Genomic DNA, 19,417 nt, shown 5'->3' with positions numbered 1-19,417 from the left:
GCACCACGGAGCCAAAGGGCCCTGAAATTTAATAGCAAACGTTACAAAAGGATATAAAAACAAGAGGTGGCCTCCTGCACCAGCTGTGCCCGCTGGCACCAGGGCACGAACCCGGGGCCTGACGGCTGCTGGGCAAAGAGCGAGTGCTGGGGCACATAAGGACAGGCATAGACATCCCCACGTGTCCCTTCTGCCCAGGACTCCCTGCCCCATCCCTGCTGGAGCTACTTCAGGTCCATGAAGCGGATGTCCATAATGAGGAGGAAGTTCTTGGGCAGTGGGCGAGGGGCGGGAGAGAGCACGGTGAAGACCTGGCGCTCCAGGTCTACTCCGGTGACCACAATGAAGCCAGCCACGCTGGTCTCCGAGATGTTGTCATCGGGGCTGTCGGCCATGCTGACGCTCAGCAGGTGGTGCACCATGTCCCGCCCTGGTGTCACCGGCACCAGCTTCAACTGGTTGTCCTCCTGCGACATGCCCAGTGGCAGGCAGGAGTCAGGGATGGTGGGAGCCCCCACCTTGTAGATCTTAACGTCAGAGAACTTGACGTCAAAAGCATGGGGGTAGAAGCAGCCCCGGAAGCCATAGAAATACTCCCTGATGCGATCGTCTCGGCACTCCCTCCGGAAGTCCTTGGAGCGCTCCACCACCCCACCGGATTTGGGGAGCAGAACGGTGCGCACAAAATGGGGCAGGTCCCTCTTAAGCTCGTTGTAGAGCCGCTCCTGGTCCAGCACCACCACCACATCTACCTCAAAAGCAGAAGCAGCATGAACCAGCGCCTGGTAGCCGGAGCCCTTCACCCAGCCGCACGTGTTGATGACGCAGCCGCTGACCGATGCACGACGGTTCACTTCACATCGCTGGTTGAAGACATCAGCCAGGCGGGATGTGATCTGCAGGCAGATATCGGGACACGAGGATAAAGCACACGGGTTTGAGAGGGATGCTTCCGTACCCAAAAGACATCAACACAGCTGGAGGCCATGTGATGAAGACCTGTCCCATTCTTAGGGATACAGCAATCATAGGCAATGCTCCTAACTCACTCAGCGGGTTTATTTAGTGCTAAGAGGCAGAAGCGATGCCCAGGCCACGGGCCGTCACTTGAGCTGAAATCCTTCCTTGCCCACCTCCCAGTTGATAGCCACAAAGGGGCAGCAGCCGCATTCAGTGCTGAAGCTGCCCATAAAGTGCATTACATGAACTAAAGGATGCTTGACCACATCAGCAGAGCTGATCCCAATGTTGCACAGACAGGGCAAGGGCAAGCACGGGGCTGAGGGCAACCTTCAGCCAAACAGGGGCTTCTAACCATCACCAAACTGCAGACAGAGAAGGACGCTGGGGATTTGGACCAGCTTTTTACCTTTCATGTTTTTGTTGGATCTTAACTCAGCATCACACCAGGGTTTTATACAACAACAGGGCAATCCCTGACTCACAGGGGCGGGCAAGACACCCTGGAGCCTCCACGCTGCTCCAAGCAGGGCCAACAGCAGGGTGACATATTAGGGACTCCGCACGCTCACCTTGTTGTAGAGCTTGATGTTGGTGCCAGGTGTGGTGGAGCCGAAGTGGTAGACCAGCGGGGCCTGCAGGGAGAAGCCCTCCTCCACGTCAGCTGGCCGCTCGATGTAGAGGGCTCCCATGGTGCCGGGGATGGAGACAGAGCCCTGCCCCACGTCCAGCTCCACAAAGGTAGGCCGGCGCCCCAGGCGTACGGCGTAGTTGAGCAGCAGGCGGCACACGGTGGACTTGCCCACGTCGGTGGGGCCCACCACCATGACGCGGGGCCCCCGCTCGTCCTCGCGCTCCGCCTGCCGCCGCATCTGCTCCAGGGCCGTGTGTGTGTTGAGGTAGAGCAGCATGGGGGTGTCCTTGGAGACATACGCCACCTCGGTGCGCCCGCTGAGCTGCACGGTGCAGCCGTGCCAGGTGAAGACGGCCACCTTCGCACCGGCGTCAAAGGTGAACTTCTTGTTGCGGGTGAGCTCGGTGCCGAACACCTCCGCCATGCCGGTCAGCAGCTCCATCTGCACCGTCTGCGAGGCCTCCACTTCGAAACGCAGCTCCGTCTCCCGCTCCAGCTCGAATTTTGCCACCTGCTTCTTCTCATCGCCGCCATCATCCGCCATGGCGGCTCCGGCCCGACCCTACCGCGCACTGCGGCCGGGCTGGACCCCGGGCCCGCGGCCGGGTAAGCGGCGGGACGTGACGGCGCCCGGAGCCGGTCCGCGCCGCTCCCGGGACTCTAGCGGGGCCGTCGCGTTTCCTCTACGTCACAGAACGCGACGGAAGTGAGGTCAGACTAAGCGCCGGAAGCGGGGTCAGAGCGCAGCCCACGCGCCCGCTCCATCGACGGGAGCGCGCAGGGCGTTGCCGTGGCAGCCGCGCGGGGCCTCCTGGGAGATGTAGTCCGGGCGCGCTTCGGTTCGCCGCTGCCCGGTGTCGGCTGCGTGTCCTCGGCGTAGCGCCCACCGGGGGCCGCAGCCACGGCCTCTCCCCGTTTCCACCTCTCCCGGCCCCGCCGTGTGCCGCGGACACGCCGTGAGCGCCGCTCCCCTCTCGGCCCGCTCTCTCCGCATCCGCCCCGCGTGTCCGTCAGCGGAGCACCGGCCCGTCCTTCTGCCCGCAGCCCGCAGCCCGGGTCGGCGGTGACGTATCGCCGCCGTGCGGTGACGCGCAGCACTGAGTCACGGCGCCGTGATGCAGTCCCCGGCCGTGCGGCTCCCCCCTCCCTTCCCCCCCACCCCCTCCGCGGCCGTCTGGCGCCCCCGCACCGGCACCGGGGACAGCGGCAGCGGGGACGACGGCAGGCGGTGAGCTGAGAGGCGCGGGGGGGGGGGAGCTGAGGGGGGGGTACGGCGGTGCCGCGGGGTACGGCGCTGCCCCCTCCTCACCCCACCCCGCTTATCCCTTCGCAGGTTAACCCCGTCCCCTTTACCGCCCGCTTCTCAGCCGGGAAGGCCCCGGGCAGCCGCTCCCCGCCTCCGGTCCCGGAGGGACGACGGCTCTCGGCACGCTGCTGCGCTGCTTCTTCCCCTGCGAGCGGCTGTGCGGGGGCTGCACCATGCCCCCCGCGCCCCCGCGGCCCCCCGGGGCCCTGCCCCCCGCCGTGCCCCCCGCCCGCCGCCACCGGGTCCCCACCGCCGCTCGTCTGCCTCCCCGGACCTTCCACAGCTACTTACCGCGCTCGCACCGCACCTACAGCTGCGTACATTGCCGTGCACACCTGGCCAGGCACGAGGAGCTCATCTCCAAGGTGCCCCCTCTGCGCCCGCGGTACCTCCCCGGGGCCCCGGGATGGCCACCTTCCCCTCTGCGGTGTCCCTGGGAAACAGTGAGCATCCCCAGGGCGGTGGTGTCTGTCCTCCCTGCATAGTCCCCTCCGCGCTGTCCCCTCCACAGCGTCCCCTCTGCTGTGTCCCCTCCGTGCTGTCCCGAGAGTGCCAGCTGTCCCCGTGCCCATACTCCCCACATCTCCGTGGCAGAGAGTGCCTCCCCGTGGTGGCACGGTGTTGATGGAGGGGGGTTGAGGGTGGCACAGGGGGCGCTGGGTTGAGTCACGCTGTGTCCCTGCAGTCCTTCCAGGGCAGCCATGGCCGTGCCTACCTGTTCAACTCGGTGTGAGTACTGCGGTGGTGGACGGGATGCTGGGGGAGGGGGGGGCGGGATAAGCTATCGCCCACCCAGGGCTGCTTGTCCCGGAGAAGGTCGAAGGAACATCCCAAGCCGTGCCCGCAGCACCCTGTCTGGTGCAGGGTTAATGTGGGCTGCGGCCCGGCCGAACAGCGCCTGCTGCTCACTGGGCTCCACTCTGTGGCTGACATCTTCTGCGAGAGCTGCAAAACCACCCTGGGCTGGAAATACGTGAGTGCCCCTGGCACCCCCAACCTGGGGGTGGGCATCACCCTGGCACCCCAATCCCTTGCTCTGGGCGTCCCAAAGACATGATACAGGCACTCTGAGCCCATGGCACCACAAATCCCACTGGGTTACCCAAAGCCCTGCTGCAGCCCACTGTGTGGGCACCCCTAACCCACAATGGTTGCCTTGGGACCCCAAATCCATGGTGTGTGTGTCCTGCGACCTGGGCCCTGGGGGGAGCTCAGGCTGCCGTCCCCACAGGAGCAGGCATTCGAGAGCAGCCAGAAGTACAAGGAGGGGAAGTTCATCATCGAGATGTCGCACATGGTGAAGGAGAACGGCTGGGACTGAGCAGCATGGAGGGACACCACAGCGACACCTACCCTGGCAGGCACCTGGCACTGGACTACTGACATGGGCCCTCCCCACTTTGCCCTTCAGTGGAGGCACCCCATGCCAGCCTGTGTCACCCGCTGGGGTGGGAGCATGGGGGCCGTCACCAGCACAGAGGCTGCGGGCAGCTTTTCTAGCAGAATAAAAGCTTTTTGTAGGAAGGTGTCAAGTGTCACCTTGGAGTGCTGGGGGGGGGGGGGGGCGACGACACAACAGCGCCTGTCTCACCAGCAGCAGTAGTGATCCCCCTCCAACAGGAGCCAGTCAGTAACTCAGAGCTTTTATTGGGGCCTCAGGCCCAGAGCTGAAGGGGGAAAACAGAAGCACAGGAGCTATTTGGGGATCAGGAGCACCCAATGGGGGCAGAGGATCTGGGAGATGTGAGAGGGAGAAGGGAGAAAAGAAGGATGTGGCTGGAGGGTCGTTGCAAGAGGGAGGTTGGTTGGAAGAGGAAAAGATGGGGTGAAGAGGAAGGAAAGGGAGAGAAGATATAGGGGAGCAGGGAGGGAGGAATGGGAAGAGGGAGAGAGAGGTGGAAGGGGTAATAAGAGAAGGCAGATAGGGACAAGAGAAGGAGGGAGGGAAGAAATGGAGGTGAGGAAGGAGGGGGCAGGCATCAGGCCTGGGGGTCACTAAGGCGTCCCATGAAGAGGGGGATGTTGTTGCCTTCATCCCAGAGCACGAAGAGGAAGGGCTGTAAAGCCTCCAGCTGCAGAGCTATGCGGGCCACCGAGGTGGCCATGGCACCCGCTGCCTCCACGCCTTTCTCGTCCAGCGTCAGCACAGCCCGGTGTTGCACTGCATCCACTGCCACTGCCGGGCCCTGTGCCAGCCCACACAGCTCCGCATCCAGGAACAGCCCAAAGTCTGCAGCAACCAGCCTCAGTGCCATTGCCACGGCATGGAAACAGCAGGGGATGGGGGCATCGGGAACAAGGGGAAACCAAAGGACAACAGGGACAAGGGGGGGGGAATGGCAAACAGCAGGGGACAAAATAGGACATAGGGGACATGGAGGGACATGGGAATATTGGAGCCACTGGGGCCAACAGAGAACCAACGGACACATGTGAAAACACTAGAAACATGGGGGGCACTGGTGTCACTGGGGGCACTGAAGTTGCAAGGGAAAGGTGCAGGGGACCTACTGCAGGGAGCAATGTCACCATCTGTCATCTTATGTGCAGGAGGTGACATGACTCCAGCACAGGCAGGGGGAGGGGGGATGCCTTACCCATGTCATGAACCATGGCCACCACATCCATGGCGAGGTCGAGGTGCAGGCGTGGCAGGGCTACGGCAGTAGGGCGCATGGGGGTGTTGGCTGCCCGCTGCAGCAGTGCCAGGAAGGTGGGGGGGTCCAACGCTTGCTCCACAGCCCCCAGTGCCTCTGGGGGTCCTCGCGGCACCAGTACCACCAGGCTCAGCCCCCCACTCAGCTCCAGCCGCCCCACCTGCAGTGTGACATCATAGCCTGGCATCCTCATTCAGTGCCATGGGAGCGATGCCATAGCCTAACTTCCCATCAGTGCTCCAGGGATGACATCACCACCTGGCACATCCCTTCCGTGTCACGGCAGTGACATCATGCCGTGACATCACGTTCCACAAGCACAGGGATGCAGTACCTGCACCCGCAGGTGGGGGTCAATGAAGGAGGCCACAGGGTACTTCTTGCTGGTCATGGTGGGCACATCCACTGGCAGGTGCCCATGGCGCATGAAAGGCAGCAGCACTGTATGCTTGGTCTTGAATGGCTTTTGCCATCGGGCTGCAGGGACACGGTGCCCATGGGGTGGGGGTGTTGTGGGGCTGAGAGCCACCAAGGGATGGTAGATCTCAGAGCAGATTCTGGATAGACCCTGGGAACTGTGCCATACCCTGGAAGTGGACTGCGCTGAGAAGCACCAGGCGAGGCTCATCAGGCAGCTGGGACAGCAGCTGGGGCACAAGCCCACGTGTGGCCTTGTGCACCCACTCATTGATGCGCTGCAAGTCCAGGCTCTCATTACCACTCAGCTCCTGTGGCTGGGCCTCATAGAAGAGCCACGACTCATTCAAGAAGCGGGGTCGGAGGTGCAGGTCTGCATGGTAACACGGATAATGTCACCCCCTTGCCCACCCCACTGTTCCTCCCTGCCAGTGTCTGTCTTACCTGGATGGTGGAAGATCTCTGTGGCGGAGAGCAGCCCTGACACGTTGGTAAGCTGCTGCAGGGCACCGTGCACACAGGCCAGTCCTGGCCGGTAGCCCAGGATGGCAGCCAGGCGCTGCTGGGTCTCACCGCGGGCACCTGAGGACAATGGTGAGGCTCAGAGGGACCTGGCAGCTGGGAGGGCCGGGGTGTGTGGGCTGCAGCACGGGGAGCCCCTCACCCAGCAGGAGATGTGACAGCCCCAGGGCGACGTTGAGGGGGGAGAAGAGCAGGTTCGTGTTGGGTTTGGCAGACTCTGCCATGTGCTGGTAGAAGCGTAGGGCGAAGGTGCCCAGCGCTTTTGCCACCTCCTCCTTCTGCTCCCTTGTTGGTGCTCTGCAGGTCTCGGCCGGCTCCTCGTCCCCAGGGCATGGTGGGGTGCTTGTGCCTGGAGGGGTGCTGGGGGGACCCGTGGTGGTCCCAGGCTCAGGTGTGGCCATGCTCCCATTGGCAGCTGTTCCAGGATCCTCAGGTGATGCCGCAAATTCCACAGGGCCCAGAGGCTCCAAGGCCTCCAACACGGCATCCAGGCTGGGTTCCTCCCTGGAGCTGGCATTGGAGCTGGGCACAGGCTGGGTTGGTGTCCCCACGTCCCCTGGTGGGCTTGTGGTGGGACGTGGGAACACCATCTGCGTTGGATGCAGTCGGATTGGCTTCATCATTCCGGAAGGAGTGGTCTCTGGCACGGACACCTGGGCATGGGGACACCGGTGAGGGTGAGCAGGGGGCACCTGGCTGCAGGGAGTCCACATACATCCCTGTGCCACACTTACCGGGCTGACAGCGGCCGTGACAGTGGCCACCAGGCACGCCAGCAGCAGGCAGAGCTTCATGGTGAGCAACCTGGTGGGCAAGCGTTGATCAAAGTATCAAATAGACACCCAGCGCTCCCCCCTCGCTCCCAACACCCCTTAGCACCCAGCACCCCGCTCCCCAAGCCCACAAACCACACACTGTCAGCACCGGGTGCTCCCTGCACGACACCCCCACCCGCCCCTTGTGATGGAAGGGCAGCATCCCGGACCCACCTGGCACCCGTCTGGTCCGCTCCCCAAGTGTCCGGCCGGCCGCAGGGGGGAACTGGACGGAGCCAGGCCTGCGTGGTTAAAGATTAAGGAGGGCGGGAGGCCATAGCGGCTTCCCGTAAATCAGCCGGGAAGTGCGTGGGGGCCAGGCTTGGCGGGGGCACCCGGCCGAAGCGCAGCTCCCGGCACCGCACGGCCCAGCCCCGCGTCCCGCCCCGCGCTGGAGGACCTGCCCCCCCCCATCCCCACAGCACCCAACCCGCCCCCATCCACCCACCCACCCTCTCGGGGAGGGGCCCCAGCCTCCTGCCCCGCCCCACCCAGAGAGGGCAGCATCGGGGTGTCCCATCCTGCAGCGGCGGCACGGGGCACCGGACATCGGTGGCCATGGACAGGCGGCTCGCCATGGTGCGTAGGGCGCGAGGTCAGCGGGGGGGACACCCGGTTATCGGCACCCAGCCTGGGGGGCCGGACTGGGGCGGCGGGGCCGTGCGAGTGTCGGAGTGCGGAGATCGGGTGACGGCGTGCGGGGCGGCACTGCGCGGGGCGGGGGGCGCGGGTAGCGCCGTGCGGGGGAGAGTGGATGCCAGCCGCGGGGTGCGCAGCATCCCCCGGTGTCTGTGCGGCCGTTCCGGTTTCGTTTCCCCGACGGGGACCGCACGGCGAGGAGGCGCGTCCCGAAGGGTGAGACCGCCCGTTTCGGGGCGTGATCCGCCGGTTGATACGGCCCATTTTGGGGGGGACCGTGGGCTGCTCCGCCCCAGGGCTGATCCTGGAGGCGTGTCTTCACTGAGTCCCCCCGTTCCCTGACCAGACCTTGCCCACAGGAGCTGGAGGAGGTGCGGCGCTGGGGCGGGGTCCGCGACCTGCACTTGGTGGACCGAGACGTGCGGCGCTGGACGGGACTGCTGCTGCCTGTGGGCAAGAGGGGGCTGGGGCACGGGGGTATAGGGAGGGTTTGGGGGGGGGAGGTCCTTAGGGGAAGGGGTACGGGAGGGGCACAGGGAGGTCCCAGGGGTCATGGGGATACAGGGAGATCCTGGGGACATGGAGGGAGTCCTTGCTGGGGCAAACTTGGGAGCCTTCCCTAGGAGGCACCATGAAGGGTGGGAGAGGGAAGTGGTGGGACTCACCCTGGGAGGGCATGGGGCAGGGCAGTCAGGGGGGCTGTGCCCCTTTAGGACAGCTGGAGGCTGAAGCGCTCTCATTGCCGCTGCAGAACAATCCCCCCTACAACACGGGTGCCTTTCGCTTCGAGCTGGCCTTCTCCCCACATCACCCCTTTGAGCCTCCTCGTGTCACGCTCCTCACCAGCATCCACCACCCCGGCGTGGGCCCTGACGGCACTGTGTGCCAGCCCCTCACTTCCCCGGAGAGCTGGGATCCCATCACCTGCGCCACACATGGTAGGTGCTGGGGGCTGGGGTGGGGAACACGGCAAGCACCCTCGCTGATGCTCCCCCCGTGTCCCACAGTGCTGCAGGACCTGCTGCTGCTGCTCGACAACCCCGGCACCGAGCAGGTGCTGCGCCCCGAGCTGGCCCGTGAGCTGAGCGAGAGGCCCGAGGCCTTCCTGCACCAGGCAGAGGAGCACACCCGGCGCTACGCTGAGCAGCGCCCCGACACCCCTGGGCCCTGAGCCCCCACCTCAGTGCCCCCTGCCTTGTACATAAAGCTCCTACCTCACGCCTGTTACCCCTCTGCATTATGCTGTCCCTGAAAAAGACGAAGCATCACAGCACGGCACTGCAAACCTTTATTCCTAGGGGGTGGGGGACAAAGTAGGGAATGAGGCTGGGGGGCCTCAGCGCTTCTTGGTTTTCACTAGCCCCTTGGCCACCAAGCTGCGGTACAGCTCCTGCACGTAAGTGTAGATGCACTTGGCGTCCGGCACCGCCAGCCGCAGCATGTCCTCCACCTCCAGCAGCTGGGCACAGTCAACACGCTCCCTGCAGGACCAGCATCACCAGGGCTGCCCCAGAGGTGGACATGGGGATGGGGATGGGAACACACTCACTCTGCGGTGGTGAAGGCCAGGGTGAAGTTATGCCGGCGGTCCTGTGGCTCCAGGCTGCCATAGTCAAAGGCGTCGGGGAAGAAGCTGTGGATGAGGGCGCAGAAGGCCAGGCCGCTGCTCCAGCTCCCTGAGAAGTTCTGGATGTCCACGTGCTGTGTGGGTGGGAAGGGAAGGGGGGAGGGCAGAAGGATGGGTCAGGATGCTGCTGGTCCTCTGCCAGCCCCCAGTGCCCCAGTACTCACCTGGTAGCCACGTGTCCTGGCACGGCACCACTCCAACAGCATGGCCTTCACTGAGCCCGTGGCCCCCACACGCTTCAGGTGTGGAGCTGGGCCTGTGGCTGCCCTGTGGCCAACCCAGTGTCACCCATTGGTGCATATTCCCCCAGGGGCTCACCAGTGGGCAATGCTACCCTTAGTGCTCCATGCCCCTGTCAATGTCCCCGCACTGCCCCATGCCCCCAGCTGTCCAATGTCACTCATTGTCCCTTGGCTTTCCTATTCCCCCCAGTGCCCCATGCCCTCCAGCCACCCCACTGCCCATGCTCCTCCACTGCCTCCCCTTGTCCCCTTGCCTCCCCACTGTCCTCATCGCACCCTGACCTCCCCAGGCCCCACTCACCCCCCAAACTTCTCCAGGATGGCGCTGCGTCCATGTGCCCGACTGCTCATTCGTGGCCGCCCCACAGCTGCCACCCTAGGGGGCACCCGGCCCCGTGGCCCCATTGCAGACACACCACTGTAGAACACAGGGGTGGTGGCTGTGAGCAGGGATAGGGTCACCACCGTGGATATCACGTACGAGATCAGGGTATGGGGATGCCAGCAGTGGGGCAGGGCTATGAGGCAGCCCTGGTGCTGGCTGTTTTTCTTTTCTCACCTCTCACTGCCACCTGAGCTCTCAGTGCTACCAGCTGCAGGGAAGAGCAGAGGAGTCAGTAGGACAAGAGGGGGCACCCAGCATAGAGCTACCCTTCTGGGGCAGCCATAGTGCCTGAGGGAACTGCAGGGGGTCCCAAATAGGGCAGCTGGGACTGGGAACAGAGGGACTTTACAGAGTGTATGGGGATCTGTAAGAGAGCTTGGGAGAGGACCCACCTCATCCCCCATTCCTCATCCCAGGTCCCCTCCTGCCTCCCCTGCCCTGGAATGGGATCCCTGTGCTCATTTCAGGGCCCTGCACAATGTAGCCCTTACCTGTGGGGGATGTGGGGGACACGGGAGACGAGGGAGATGTGGGAGACATGGGGAACGTGGGAGACACAGGGGAGGTAGGGGAGAGAGGGGTGGTGGGGCTGGCGGCCTCCTCTGTGGGCGAGCAGGGGGGGAACTCAGGCCACAGCTCATCATCCTCATCCTGCAGCCAGGTGGGCTCCTGTGGGCACAGGCATGGTGGCTGCACAGCCGTACCACCACCTCACTGCTGCCATCCAGCCTGCTACCACCACTCCGCACCCCAGCCCAGACACAACCTGTCCCCCGTGCCACCCCCCCAAGCCCCAACTGTGTCACTCAACCTACAGCGGTGCCACCCCCACCCCACCAGTGCCACCCAGTACCCAGCCCCTGGCAATGCCACCCCAGCCGTGCCTCCTCTCACCTGCCGGCCTTGGCTGCTGCCTGCTGCCACTGGCCTGGGCACCGGCTCAGCCTCCTGCTGTGGCACTGCACTGCCTCTGGCTTGCCCTTCGGCCTCGTGCTCAGCAGCCTGCCCTGCTGCGGGCTCTTTGCCAGCATCCCCTGCTGCCTTGGCCTCACTGCCAGCATCCTCTGCAGCCTCCCCCTTAGCCTTACTCCCAGCATCCACTACAGCCTCCTCCTTAGCTTCACTTACAGCACCTTCTGCAGCCTCCCCCTTAGCCTCACTCCCAGCATCCTTGGCTGCCTCCCCCTTAGCCTCACTTACAGCACCTTCTGCAGCCTCATCCTTAGCTTCACTCCCAGCATCCTCTACAGCCTCCCCCTTAGCCTCACTCCCAGCCTCCTTTGCAGCCTCCCCCTTCACCTCACTCCCAGCATCTCCTGCCATGTTGGCCTCACTCACAGCATCCCCTACTGCCTCCCCCTTGGCCTCACTCCCACAGTTCTTCTCCGCTTCTACCTCGCCCCCAATCCTCACATCCCCTGCACTCTCCCCCCCAGCCCCTCCTTCAGCCCCCCCATCCTCCTCCTGCCCCCCCTGTGCTGCATTTTCCCCGCTGTCCCCCCCCACCATCCCCTCTGTGGGCCCTGTTGATGTCTGCGTGAGGTCACCCAGGGCAGTGTCACTTGGGGTGGGGGCTCCGTCGGTTGTTGGGGTCTCCATGCTCCTACTGTGGGCTGCAAGGCTGTCACTCAAGTATCCACTGTGCCTTTCATCCATGCCTCCCCCCCCCCATGCAATCCCATTGCACTTCTATCCCTCAGTGTTCCTCCCGCCCACCCACCCCAGCGGCCCCAACACAACTCCCAGTCCCCATCCCATCCCATTATGTATCCCATCCCATCCACCTCGACCCAACCCCCACTCCCCAGTCCTATCCCCGAGCCCCTCCCGCCCCCTGCACACCCCAACCCAACCCATTCCCCATTCAGGTTTTCCTCCTGCCCCCTCCCAGCTCCTCCAGCTCAGTCCCAGTTCCACAACCCGCTCCCTATTCCCAACCCCGAGCTCCCTCCCTCCCCCCGATCCCGTCCTATCCTCTTTTCTCACCCCAAACCCCCGACGTCCCCCACATCCCCCCGGCGCCCCGTAGTCCGGCTCACCGCGCTCCGCTCGCCCCGCGGCCGAGTGACCGCCGCAGGTGCCGCCTTCAGTCAGCGCCGACGGGGCGGGCCGGGGGCCGGAGCGGGGCACCGCGGGGAGGGGAGGGGGCGGGGGGGCGAGGGCGGCCGGGCGGGGCCTGAGGATAGCGGGGACTGCAGGATGGCACGGGAACAGGGGGAACACGGGGACACGGGGCACGGTGGAACCGCGGGTACGTGTAAGACACGGGAGGACACGTGCACATGAGGACACGGGGGGACGTGGAGGTGTCACAGGTCGGGGGGATATAAGGACCACAAGTGGACACAGGGAGACACGGCATGGGGAGGAGATGGGTGACGCGTGGGACAAGAAGGACCACGAGGGACACTTATATACGGGAGAGAAGGGTGACAGGGTACAGAGGTGACAGAGTACCCTGATCTAGGTGGGGGTCGAGGGGACATAGGGGACACATTCACATAGCGGGACACGGGGACACAGACACGTAGCAGACACAGACACGCGGGGGCAGAGACGTGCCGGGCAGATCCACGGGGACACGCGGAGGTCATGCGTGGGCCGGGCCGGACCCGCTGCAGCCCTGCCCCGCCTCTGCTGTCCCCGCCCACGGCCGCTCTCGTCCGTCCCCTCTGGGGCAAATAGCGCCACCCCGCTCCGCACCGCTCTCCACGCCGCCCCGCCCCCTCTCCCTGCGTCCTATCAGCGCTGGGGACGAGCCGCTGTCCCGCCCCCACCCGTCTCCTATTGGTCGAGACCGGCGGAGAGGCGGAGAGCCTGAGCGTGTGGGCGGAAGCGCGCGTCCCACGTGCATCCTGCGGGAGGCCGGTGCGGGAGCGCCATGGACCCGCTGCGGGCCCAGCAGCTGGCGGCCGAGCTGGAGGTGGACATGATGGCCGACATGTACAACCGGTGCGCGGCGTGAGGGGCCGCGGCGGGGCCTGGGGGAGCGCCCGTGAGCGGGAGGCGCTGGGAGGGCGAGAGGCGCGTGGGTGTTGCGGGTGGGGGCAGCGGGGGGCTTTGCGGATGCTGGGGATGGGGAGGGTAGTGTGGGTGCCGGGCAGAGCTGTTGGGGTGTGACAGCGTTGTCCCGCAGGATGACGCAGGCGTGCCACCTCAAGTGCGTGCCCCCCCACTACAAGGAGGCGGAGCTGTCGAAAGGCGAGAGCGTGTGCCTGGACCGCTGCGTGGCCAAGTACCTGGATGTCCACGAGCGGATGGGCAAGAAGCTGACGGAGCTGTCGCTGCAGGACGAGGAGCTCCTCAAGCGCATGCAGCAGGGCACGGGCACCGCCTGAGCCCTCCCTTCGGACTCCCCTTCCCACCGTACCAATAAACTGGAGGCTCTGGGCCAGCTGTCTGCTTCCCTCGGTTCCCCCAAACCCGTCTGTGGTGCTGTGTCAGGGGGTGTCCCACTAACCTACTGGAGATGGGGGCACCCCAGAGTGTCTGCCGTGTCCATGTCAGCCTCAGGGATAGGCTGAGACCTTCCTTATCCCTTATGGGGTCAGGACAGGGCTGTGCCCCTCACTCTGCTTGCTGGGGGGACATTGGGGAACACCTGGAGAAATGGCCACAAAGGGACACCTGCAGGGGGGCAGTGAGAAAACAGCATACCTGCATGGGGACAGTCACAGAGACATCTGGTATGGATGGCTGGAGAGGGACCACACAGGGATACCCACATGGGGACACTTAGGGGGGGATACCCGGATGGAGGCAACCCCAGAGCCACACATACAGATGTGCACACGTGTGCAAGGAAGACCTGCACAGGGTTACTAGGTAGGAACACCCACCCAGAGACACCCCAGCCTGGGGGTGGGCACTGTGTGTCCATCCACCCATACACACGCAGTGCGCCTGTGCCGCTGTGTCCCCGGGGCTGGCTGGAAGTGGGTCAGGCTGCGCGCACACTCACTGTCCTCACAGCTTGTGGGTCGCGTTACGCCCCACCGTGCGCCTGTCGTGCAAGCAGCGGGTGTGCGAGGTGCTGCAGGCGTGACAACGGGGTGGCGTTGCTGAGTGTAACGTCGGTGTGTCTGTCCAGCCGTGCCGCAGCGAGCGGTGCGTGCGCCGTGGGGCCCTGCAGCCAGCAGCAGCGGTGCCGGGGCCATCAATATTTCAGGAGAGAGCGCCGTGACCTGGAAAGGCAGCGCCGCAGCCGCTGGGCCCCACGCTCCCAAAATAAGACCATTTTTAATAAAGAATTCCCAACCGCGCGGTGCCTGCGTGGGTTCTTTTCACTCGGGACAGGTGGGAGCAGAGTCCTGGGGACGCCTCCTGCCCAAAGCACCTCAGAAGGACCTGAGAGGGGTCCGGAGGCCCCCCCGGTCGGGCTCAGAGACGGGGCAGGAGCAGGCCCAGCAGGGGCAGGAGGGTGGGGGCTGGGCGGGGGGCCGCAGCCACGGGGGTTTCCCCGGGAGGGCCACGGGAGTCACGGGACGGAGGGGGTGGCCGGGGCTGGGAGCCCCGCAGGTCGTGGGGCGGCAGCCCGTCACGGTAGAAGGCGGAAGGCGGTGCGGCAGGCAGGGTGCCGGGGCGGCCTAGCGCCCGCCCGGGGGTGCCCACCACAGCCACCGCCCCGCCACCGCCGCCACCTCCGTCGCTGTCATCCTCATCTTTGCCTTCGTGCTCCTCCTCGTCCTCCTCGGGGCAGCCGTCGAAGTCACGGGGCCGCAGGTTCCGTAGGTCAGTGCCACGGCGGTGCGGGGGGCTGGCGCAGGGCACGGGCGAGCTGGAGACGCGAGTGCGACGGAACCAGGCCCAGAGCGGGCGCGCGCGGCAGTCGCAGGCCCAGGGGTTGGCGTTGAGGCGGAGGAACTGCAGGGCGGGCAGCGCGGCCAGCGGGTCCCCGGGCAACGCCGCCAGGCTGTTGTTGAACAGGTAGAGGATGGTGAGGCGGGCCAGGCCGCGGAAGGCGCGGCGGTGCACGGTGGCCAGGCGGTTGGCGTGCAGCAGCAGACGATCCAGGCTGGGCAGCCCGCGGAAAACGCCCTCGGACAGAGCTCGCAGCCGATTGCCATGCAGGAAGAGGTGGCTCAGGTTGGCCAAATCGGCAAAGAGATCGTCCTGTGGGTGATGGGGTGGGTGAGGGATGGGGTGGGTGACCCCAGCCCTGCAAGCATAACTCAGTACCTCGATCGCTGTCCCAACTCCATATTGCCACCCAGTGCCCTGCATCACCTCTGTAACTCGTGGATGTCACACAGATCTCTGCCCTATGGCCATCATCACCCTGTTGGACAGATAGCTCCAAGAGTCTTCTGCCATTCCCCCATCCTGGTGCCACCCATCACCCTGCCCCATGTCCTGGCCTCGGGGGTATCACCACCAAGAGCTCTTCTGTAAAACAGGTATCATCACCCTGCCTTGTGACCCTGCTTCATGAGCAACATCCATCCATCTCTCTGCTTTATGGTCCTGCTCCACAGTGTCACCCATCTCCTGTCCTTGCCCCATGGGCATTACCTAGAGAGCTCTTTCACGTCTCTGCCTTACAGCCACCATACTGCCCTGTGTCTCTGCATTCTGAGCATCACCCACCACCCTGCACTGTATCTGTCTGAGATACATCCCGTGCCCATGCCTGCAAGCACTGCCCACTGCCGCACCTCAGTGACATCCTGCATACTCTCCCCAGAGGCACCCCATAGCCCGGCCACACAGGGCCATCCCAGGACCCAGCCCGGTCCATGTCAGACCTGGAGGTAGAGCAGCCCGTTCTCCTGCAGGTAGAGGTACTGGAGGCTGTGGAGGCCACGGAAGATGGCGCTGGGCAGGCTGGCCAGCTGGCACCGGTAGAGGTGCAGGGCCTGGAGGCGCCGGAGGCCATGGAAGGTGTCGGGCGCCAGGACGCGGAGGTGCGGGTTGTCACCCAGGTCGAGCTCCTCGAGGGCGGGCAGGTGGCGGAAAGTGCCCGGCTGGATGGAGGAGATGTTGTTGGAGTAGAGCCAGAGGGTGACGGTGCTGGGCCCGAAGGTGCCCGCCCGCAGCGCCCTGATGACGTTGTTCTGCAGGAAGAGGCGGCGGGCGCCAGGCGGGAGCCCCGCGGGCACTGAGGAGAAGTTGTTGGCCTGGCAGCTGACGGTGGGCGGCGAGACGTAGCAGGTGCAGAGTGCGGGGCAGGCGGGCGACCCACCGGGCACCCACGCCAGCGCTGCCAGCAGCAGGGCCGCCAGGCGCCCGCCTGCGGGCACAGCGGGGCGTCAGCCTAGGGCTCAACCTGGGGCACCGCCCCCGCACCCCCGGCCCAGCCCCATGCACCCACCGCCCTCCCCATCGACCCCATGGAGAGCACCCCAAGGGGCAGCCCAGCTGCCACCAGGCCCTAGGAACCCCCCCCGCCCCTCCCACATGGCTGTTCCCATTCCATGCAGCCAGGAGCTCCAGGAGCTCTACAGGGCTATGTCCACCCCTTATGGTCATGGCCATGGCCATCCCTTAAGGTCAGGTATTCCAAGAACTCTATACATGGGCCACATCCATCCCATGCTCTCCAGGAGAGCTACGTTATAGGAACCACGAGGGCCATGACATAAGGTCAAGGATCCCATAAGAAGCCAGTAGGGCAATGCACCATTCAACATGGCCATGCATATCCTATAGGGCCAGGATCCCACAGGGGCCCTCGGGTGCCACGCACACCCATGACACTGCCCACCCCACTGAGTCCAGCACCTCACGGGGACTGGCACTCCAAAGAGCTTCCATGGCTTTACCCCTTGGGATCTCCCGTTGTCCCCCTGGGGCTGTAGTCCCATGGGACCCCTTTGGGGAAGGGGAGGGGGGATCTGTCCCCCCCACGCGCGCCCCCGACAGTGGGGCGGGGCGGCGCCACGTGCGCGCGTGCCGCGGCCACGTGCGGGGCGGTGCGCGCGTGGGCGCGGGCTGACGCTCTCCCCGGTGACACGCGCCGCCGCCGCTCCGGGTGTTCGCGCCCCCGCCCCCCCTTCTCTCTTCCTCCTCTCCCGCTCCCCCCCCCCCCCCCCGCTCCGCCTTCCCGGTGCCCTGCGCTGCAACCCGAGCGCCTCATCCATAATTCAGCCCGGCCTGGCTCGGGCTCCACGGCCCGCTGCGGGGGGAGGGAGGCGGCCCCCCCCGGTGCTCGGCGGCGGGGTTGGAGATGGGGGGGGACGCACGGAGGCGTCCGGCGCAGCTGCTCGGCGCCGCCCCCCTCCCCCGGCGCCCCGTGCCGGCGTGCGCCCCCCCGGCGCCCCCCTCCCGCGCCCCATCTGTCACTCCCCCTCGCCGCGGGCTGACTCAGTTCGGAGCTGAAGTCACCGGCTCCCGAGCTCCGCTCCCCGCGCAGCCGCCCCCCCGCTCGCAGGGTCCCGCTGCCGGCTCCACCCCTCCCCCCCCCCCGCTACATTGCCCCGCACCGTCCCCGCTTCCCCTTTGCCCCGCTGTGGCGACCCCACGGGGCACCCACCCGCGGGGCTCTGTGCCACCGCGCACCCTTTGCGCCGCACTGCGCGCCCCGGGGGCAGCGAGCCCCCCGCACCGCGCGCCCCGTTAACCCCGAAGCGCTCCGTGCGCACCCGGGGCAGCGGCTGCGCCCCGAAGGCAGCGCCGCGGGTGCCGGGACCCCCGCCCCGTCCCGCCCCGCCGCGGGGGGGTCTCGGGGCCGTGCCCCCGGCCCGCCCCACGCCTACCTCGGGGCAGGTCCCGAGCCGTCGGGGGCCGCATGGCGGGACCGGGCCGGGCGCTCAGGCGCTGCCCGCTGCACGTCGGCTCATGGCCGGTGCCGGGGGGGGGGGGGTGCGCGCCCCTTACCCCCCGCTGCGCCGCCGGGAGGAGGAGCGGCAGCCACCGCCCCGGGGCATGGCACGGGTGGGCTCGGCTCGGCTCTACCCGCGGCTCCCGGAGGGGCTGAGCCCTGCCCGGCGCCGCGCCTTATCCCGGGGCGGCCGCGCTCCGCCCCTCGCCGCCGGTCCCGCCGCTTAACCCTTCCTCGGCCGGGCCGGGCCGTCCCGCTCCGCGCGTGGGGGAACTCCACGGAGGAAAGCGGCGCTCCTGCGGGATGTGCGCGGCCGGGGGGGTACCCACGGGGACGCCCCGCAGCGCGTCCCCAGGGACCCACGAAGCGTCTCGGAGAGGGCGCGAGACCTCCTGTCAGCTCCCACTGGGGACGGGAGGACTCGCGCGTGGGACCGTGAGCCCGGGGTGCGAGCCGAGGGGAAGCCCCCCCTGCATCTCTGGATCCTCGCGGGGGGTTCTGTGTCCCCGAGGGCGGCGGACACCTCGGCAGGGGCGTTCGTCCCCGTGGATGGGACAGAGGGACGGTCGCGGGTGGGCCGCGAGGCGGCACCCCTCGCCTCATACCCACGCGGGACCGCGTCGCTGTCCGCGGTGCCGGAGCGGGCGCTGTCCGCGGTGCTGGGCGCGGGGCGGGGGGCCGTGGGTTACCGCAGAGGGAGCGGCGGCGCGGGGAGCCCACGGAGCGCGGGTGGGGAGGGGCTCGCGTGGCCGTGCCAGGCTGCGGCGGCACAATCTGGCACCCGCCGTGTTTGCGGTGCCGTCTCCGGCGCGGCTCCCGGCGAGCGAAATATCACAAGCTGGAGAGACAGACGCTGGTGGGGAGCGGTGGGCGTTGCGGGCGGCACGGGGCTGACTCAGGGGCCGCCATCCGCTCGCTGTCCCCCGCGATGTCCCCCGGCCCCACTGTGCCATAGCTGTCCCTATTCTATGGGTCCTATGGGTCCGGGCAAAGTGACGGAGGGGTCAGGGCCTGAGGCGCTGGGCACCTCCGGTGTTGGTCCTTTACTTGCATCCACCCATCCGTGGGTATGGTGTGGGGGTGTGGGACAGACCCTTGTACCCCAGTAGGTCCTGGGAGGGACGATGGCACCAAGATGTGAGTGGAAAGAGATGGGTGATGAGATGGGACCGAGGATGGTGGAGGACAGTGGAAGAGAGATGGATGGATGGAAAAAAGGAATGATGGATGGGGAGGAGGGGGTGAAGGCATGGGGTGGGTGAGGGCAGCAGGGACACAGTGCAGGGCAGGTGATGTTGAACATGTGTAGGGCTGGGTGGGTGTAAAGCAGGATGGATGGATGGATGGATGGATGGATGGATGGATGGAGTGGGACAGATGGGCGGGAGGCAGGCAGATGGATGGGTGGATGGCTGTGCAGCTGAGTGGCAGGTTGTGGGGCGGCCGGTGCCTGC

General features: G+C 66.2%; 7 protein-coding genes across 8 annotated transcripts; 3 read left to right on the top strand and 4 right to left on the bottom strand.

The window, feature by feature from the left end:
* Positions 1-12: 12 nt before the first annotated feature.
* Positions 13-2,138, bottom strand: CLP1 (cleavage factor polyribonucleotide kinase subunit 1). The gene is made up of 2 exons (XM_072339005.1): positions 1,533-2,138; positions 13-896 (listed from the first exon to the last, which is right to left on the bottom strand). The coding sequence occupies exons 1-2, from the start codon at positions 2,136-2,138 to the stop codon at positions 225-227; spliced, it is 1,278 nt and encodes a 425-aa protein (XP_072195106.1). The 3' UTR covers positions 13-224.
* Positions 2,139-2,682: 544 nt separating this feature from the next.
* YPEL4 (yippee like 4) lies at positions 2,683-4,421 on the top strand. Its single transcript, XM_072339006.1, has 5 exons — positions 2,683-2,822; positions 2,928-3,265; positions 3,586-3,629; positions 3,765-3,873; positions 4,132-4,421. Exons 2-5 carry the CDS (start codon positions 3,074-3,076, stop codon positions 4,219-4,221), a joined length of 435 nt encoding a protein of 144 aa, XP_072195107.1. The 5' UTR covers positions 2,683-2,822; positions 2,928-3,073; the 3' UTR covers positions 4,222-4,421.
* A 109-nt stretch (positions 4,422-4,530) lies between these two features.
* Positions 4,531-7,698, bottom strand: SERPING1 (serpin family G member 1). The gene is made up of 8 exons (XM_072339134.1): positions 7,486-7,698; positions 7,231-7,300; positions 6,639-7,149; positions 6,419-6,556; positions 6,144-6,347; positions 5,892-6,034; positions 5,498-5,717; positions 4,531-5,130 (listed from the first exon to the last, which is right to left on the bottom strand). The coding sequence occupies exons 2-8, from the start codon at positions 7,288-7,290 to the stop codon at positions 4,880-4,882; spliced, it is 1,527 nt and encodes a 508-aa protein (XP_072195235.1). The 5' UTR covers positions 7,291-7,300; positions 7,486-7,698; the 3' UTR covers positions 4,531-4,879.
* Positions 7,699-7,787: 89 nt separating this feature from the next.
* LOC140253505 (ubiquitin-conjugating enzyme E2 L5-like) lies at positions 7,788-9,218 on the top strand. The gene is made up of 4 exons (XM_072339137.1): positions 7,788-7,890; positions 8,310-8,399; positions 8,702-8,888; positions 8,958-9,218. The coding sequence occupies exons 1-4, from the start codon at positions 7,870-7,872 to the stop codon at positions 9,119-9,121; spliced, it is 462 nt and encodes a 153-aa protein (XP_072195238.1). The 5' UTR covers positions 7,788-7,869; the 3' UTR covers positions 9,122-9,218.
* A 12-nt stretch (positions 9,219-9,230) lies between these two features.
* SMTNL1 (smoothelin like 1) lies at positions 9,231-12,694 on the bottom strand. Of its 2 annotated transcripts, XM_072339136.1 has the most exons (8): positions 12,244-12,694; positions 11,099-11,817; positions 10,696-10,873; positions 10,379-10,412; positions 10,121-10,237; positions 9,742-9,844; positions 9,500-9,651; positions 9,231-9,431 (listed from the first exon to the last, which is right to left on the bottom strand). In XM_072339136.1, the coding sequence occupies exons 2-8, from the start codon at positions 11,801-11,803 to the stop codon at positions 9,287-9,289; spliced, it is 1,434 nt and encodes a 477-aa protein (XP_072195237.1). In that variant the 5' UTR covers positions 11,804-11,817; positions 12,244-12,694; the 3' UTR covers positions 9,231-9,286. The 2 variants fall into 2 exon arrangements, with proteins under 2 accessions (XP_072195237.1, XP_072195236.1); XM_072339135.1 differs by lacking the exon at positions 12,244-12,694 and having other exon boundaries at positions 11,099-11,889.
* Positions 12,695-13,017: 323 nt separating this feature from the next.
* TIMM10 (translocase of inner mitochondrial membrane 10) lies at positions 13,018-14,465 on the top strand. The gene is made up of 2 exons (XM_072338447.1): positions 13,018-13,156; positions 13,341-14,465. The coding sequence occupies exons 1-2, from the start codon at positions 13,086-13,088 to the stop codon at positions 13,540-13,542; spliced, it is 273 nt and encodes a 90-aa protein (XP_072194548.1). The 5' UTR covers positions 13,018-13,085; the 3' UTR covers positions 13,543-14,465.
* Positions 14,428-18,128, bottom strand: RTN4RL2 (reticulon 4 receptor like 2). The gene is made up of 3 exons (XM_072338446.1): positions 17,899-18,128; positions 15,949-16,433; positions 14,428-15,316 (listed from the first exon to the last, which is right to left on the bottom strand). The coding sequence occupies exons 1-3, from the start codon at positions 17,930-17,932 to the stop codon at positions 14,585-14,587; spliced, it is 1,251 nt and encodes a 416-aa protein (XP_072194547.1). The 5' UTR covers positions 17,933-18,128; the 3' UTR covers positions 14,428-14,584.
* Positions 18,129-19,417: the final 1,289 nt, after the last annotated feature.

This window comes from Excalfactoria chinensis, chromosome 5 (assembly GCF_039878825.1).
Source record: "Excalfactoria chinensis isolate bCotChi1 chromosome 5, bCotChi1.hap2, whole genome shotgun sequence".
Lineage (NCBI taxonomy): Eukaryota > Metazoa > Chordata > Aves > Galliformes > Phasianidae > Excalfactoria > Excalfactoria chinensis.
This window is presented reverse-complemented; position numbering and strand designations above follow the sequence as displayed.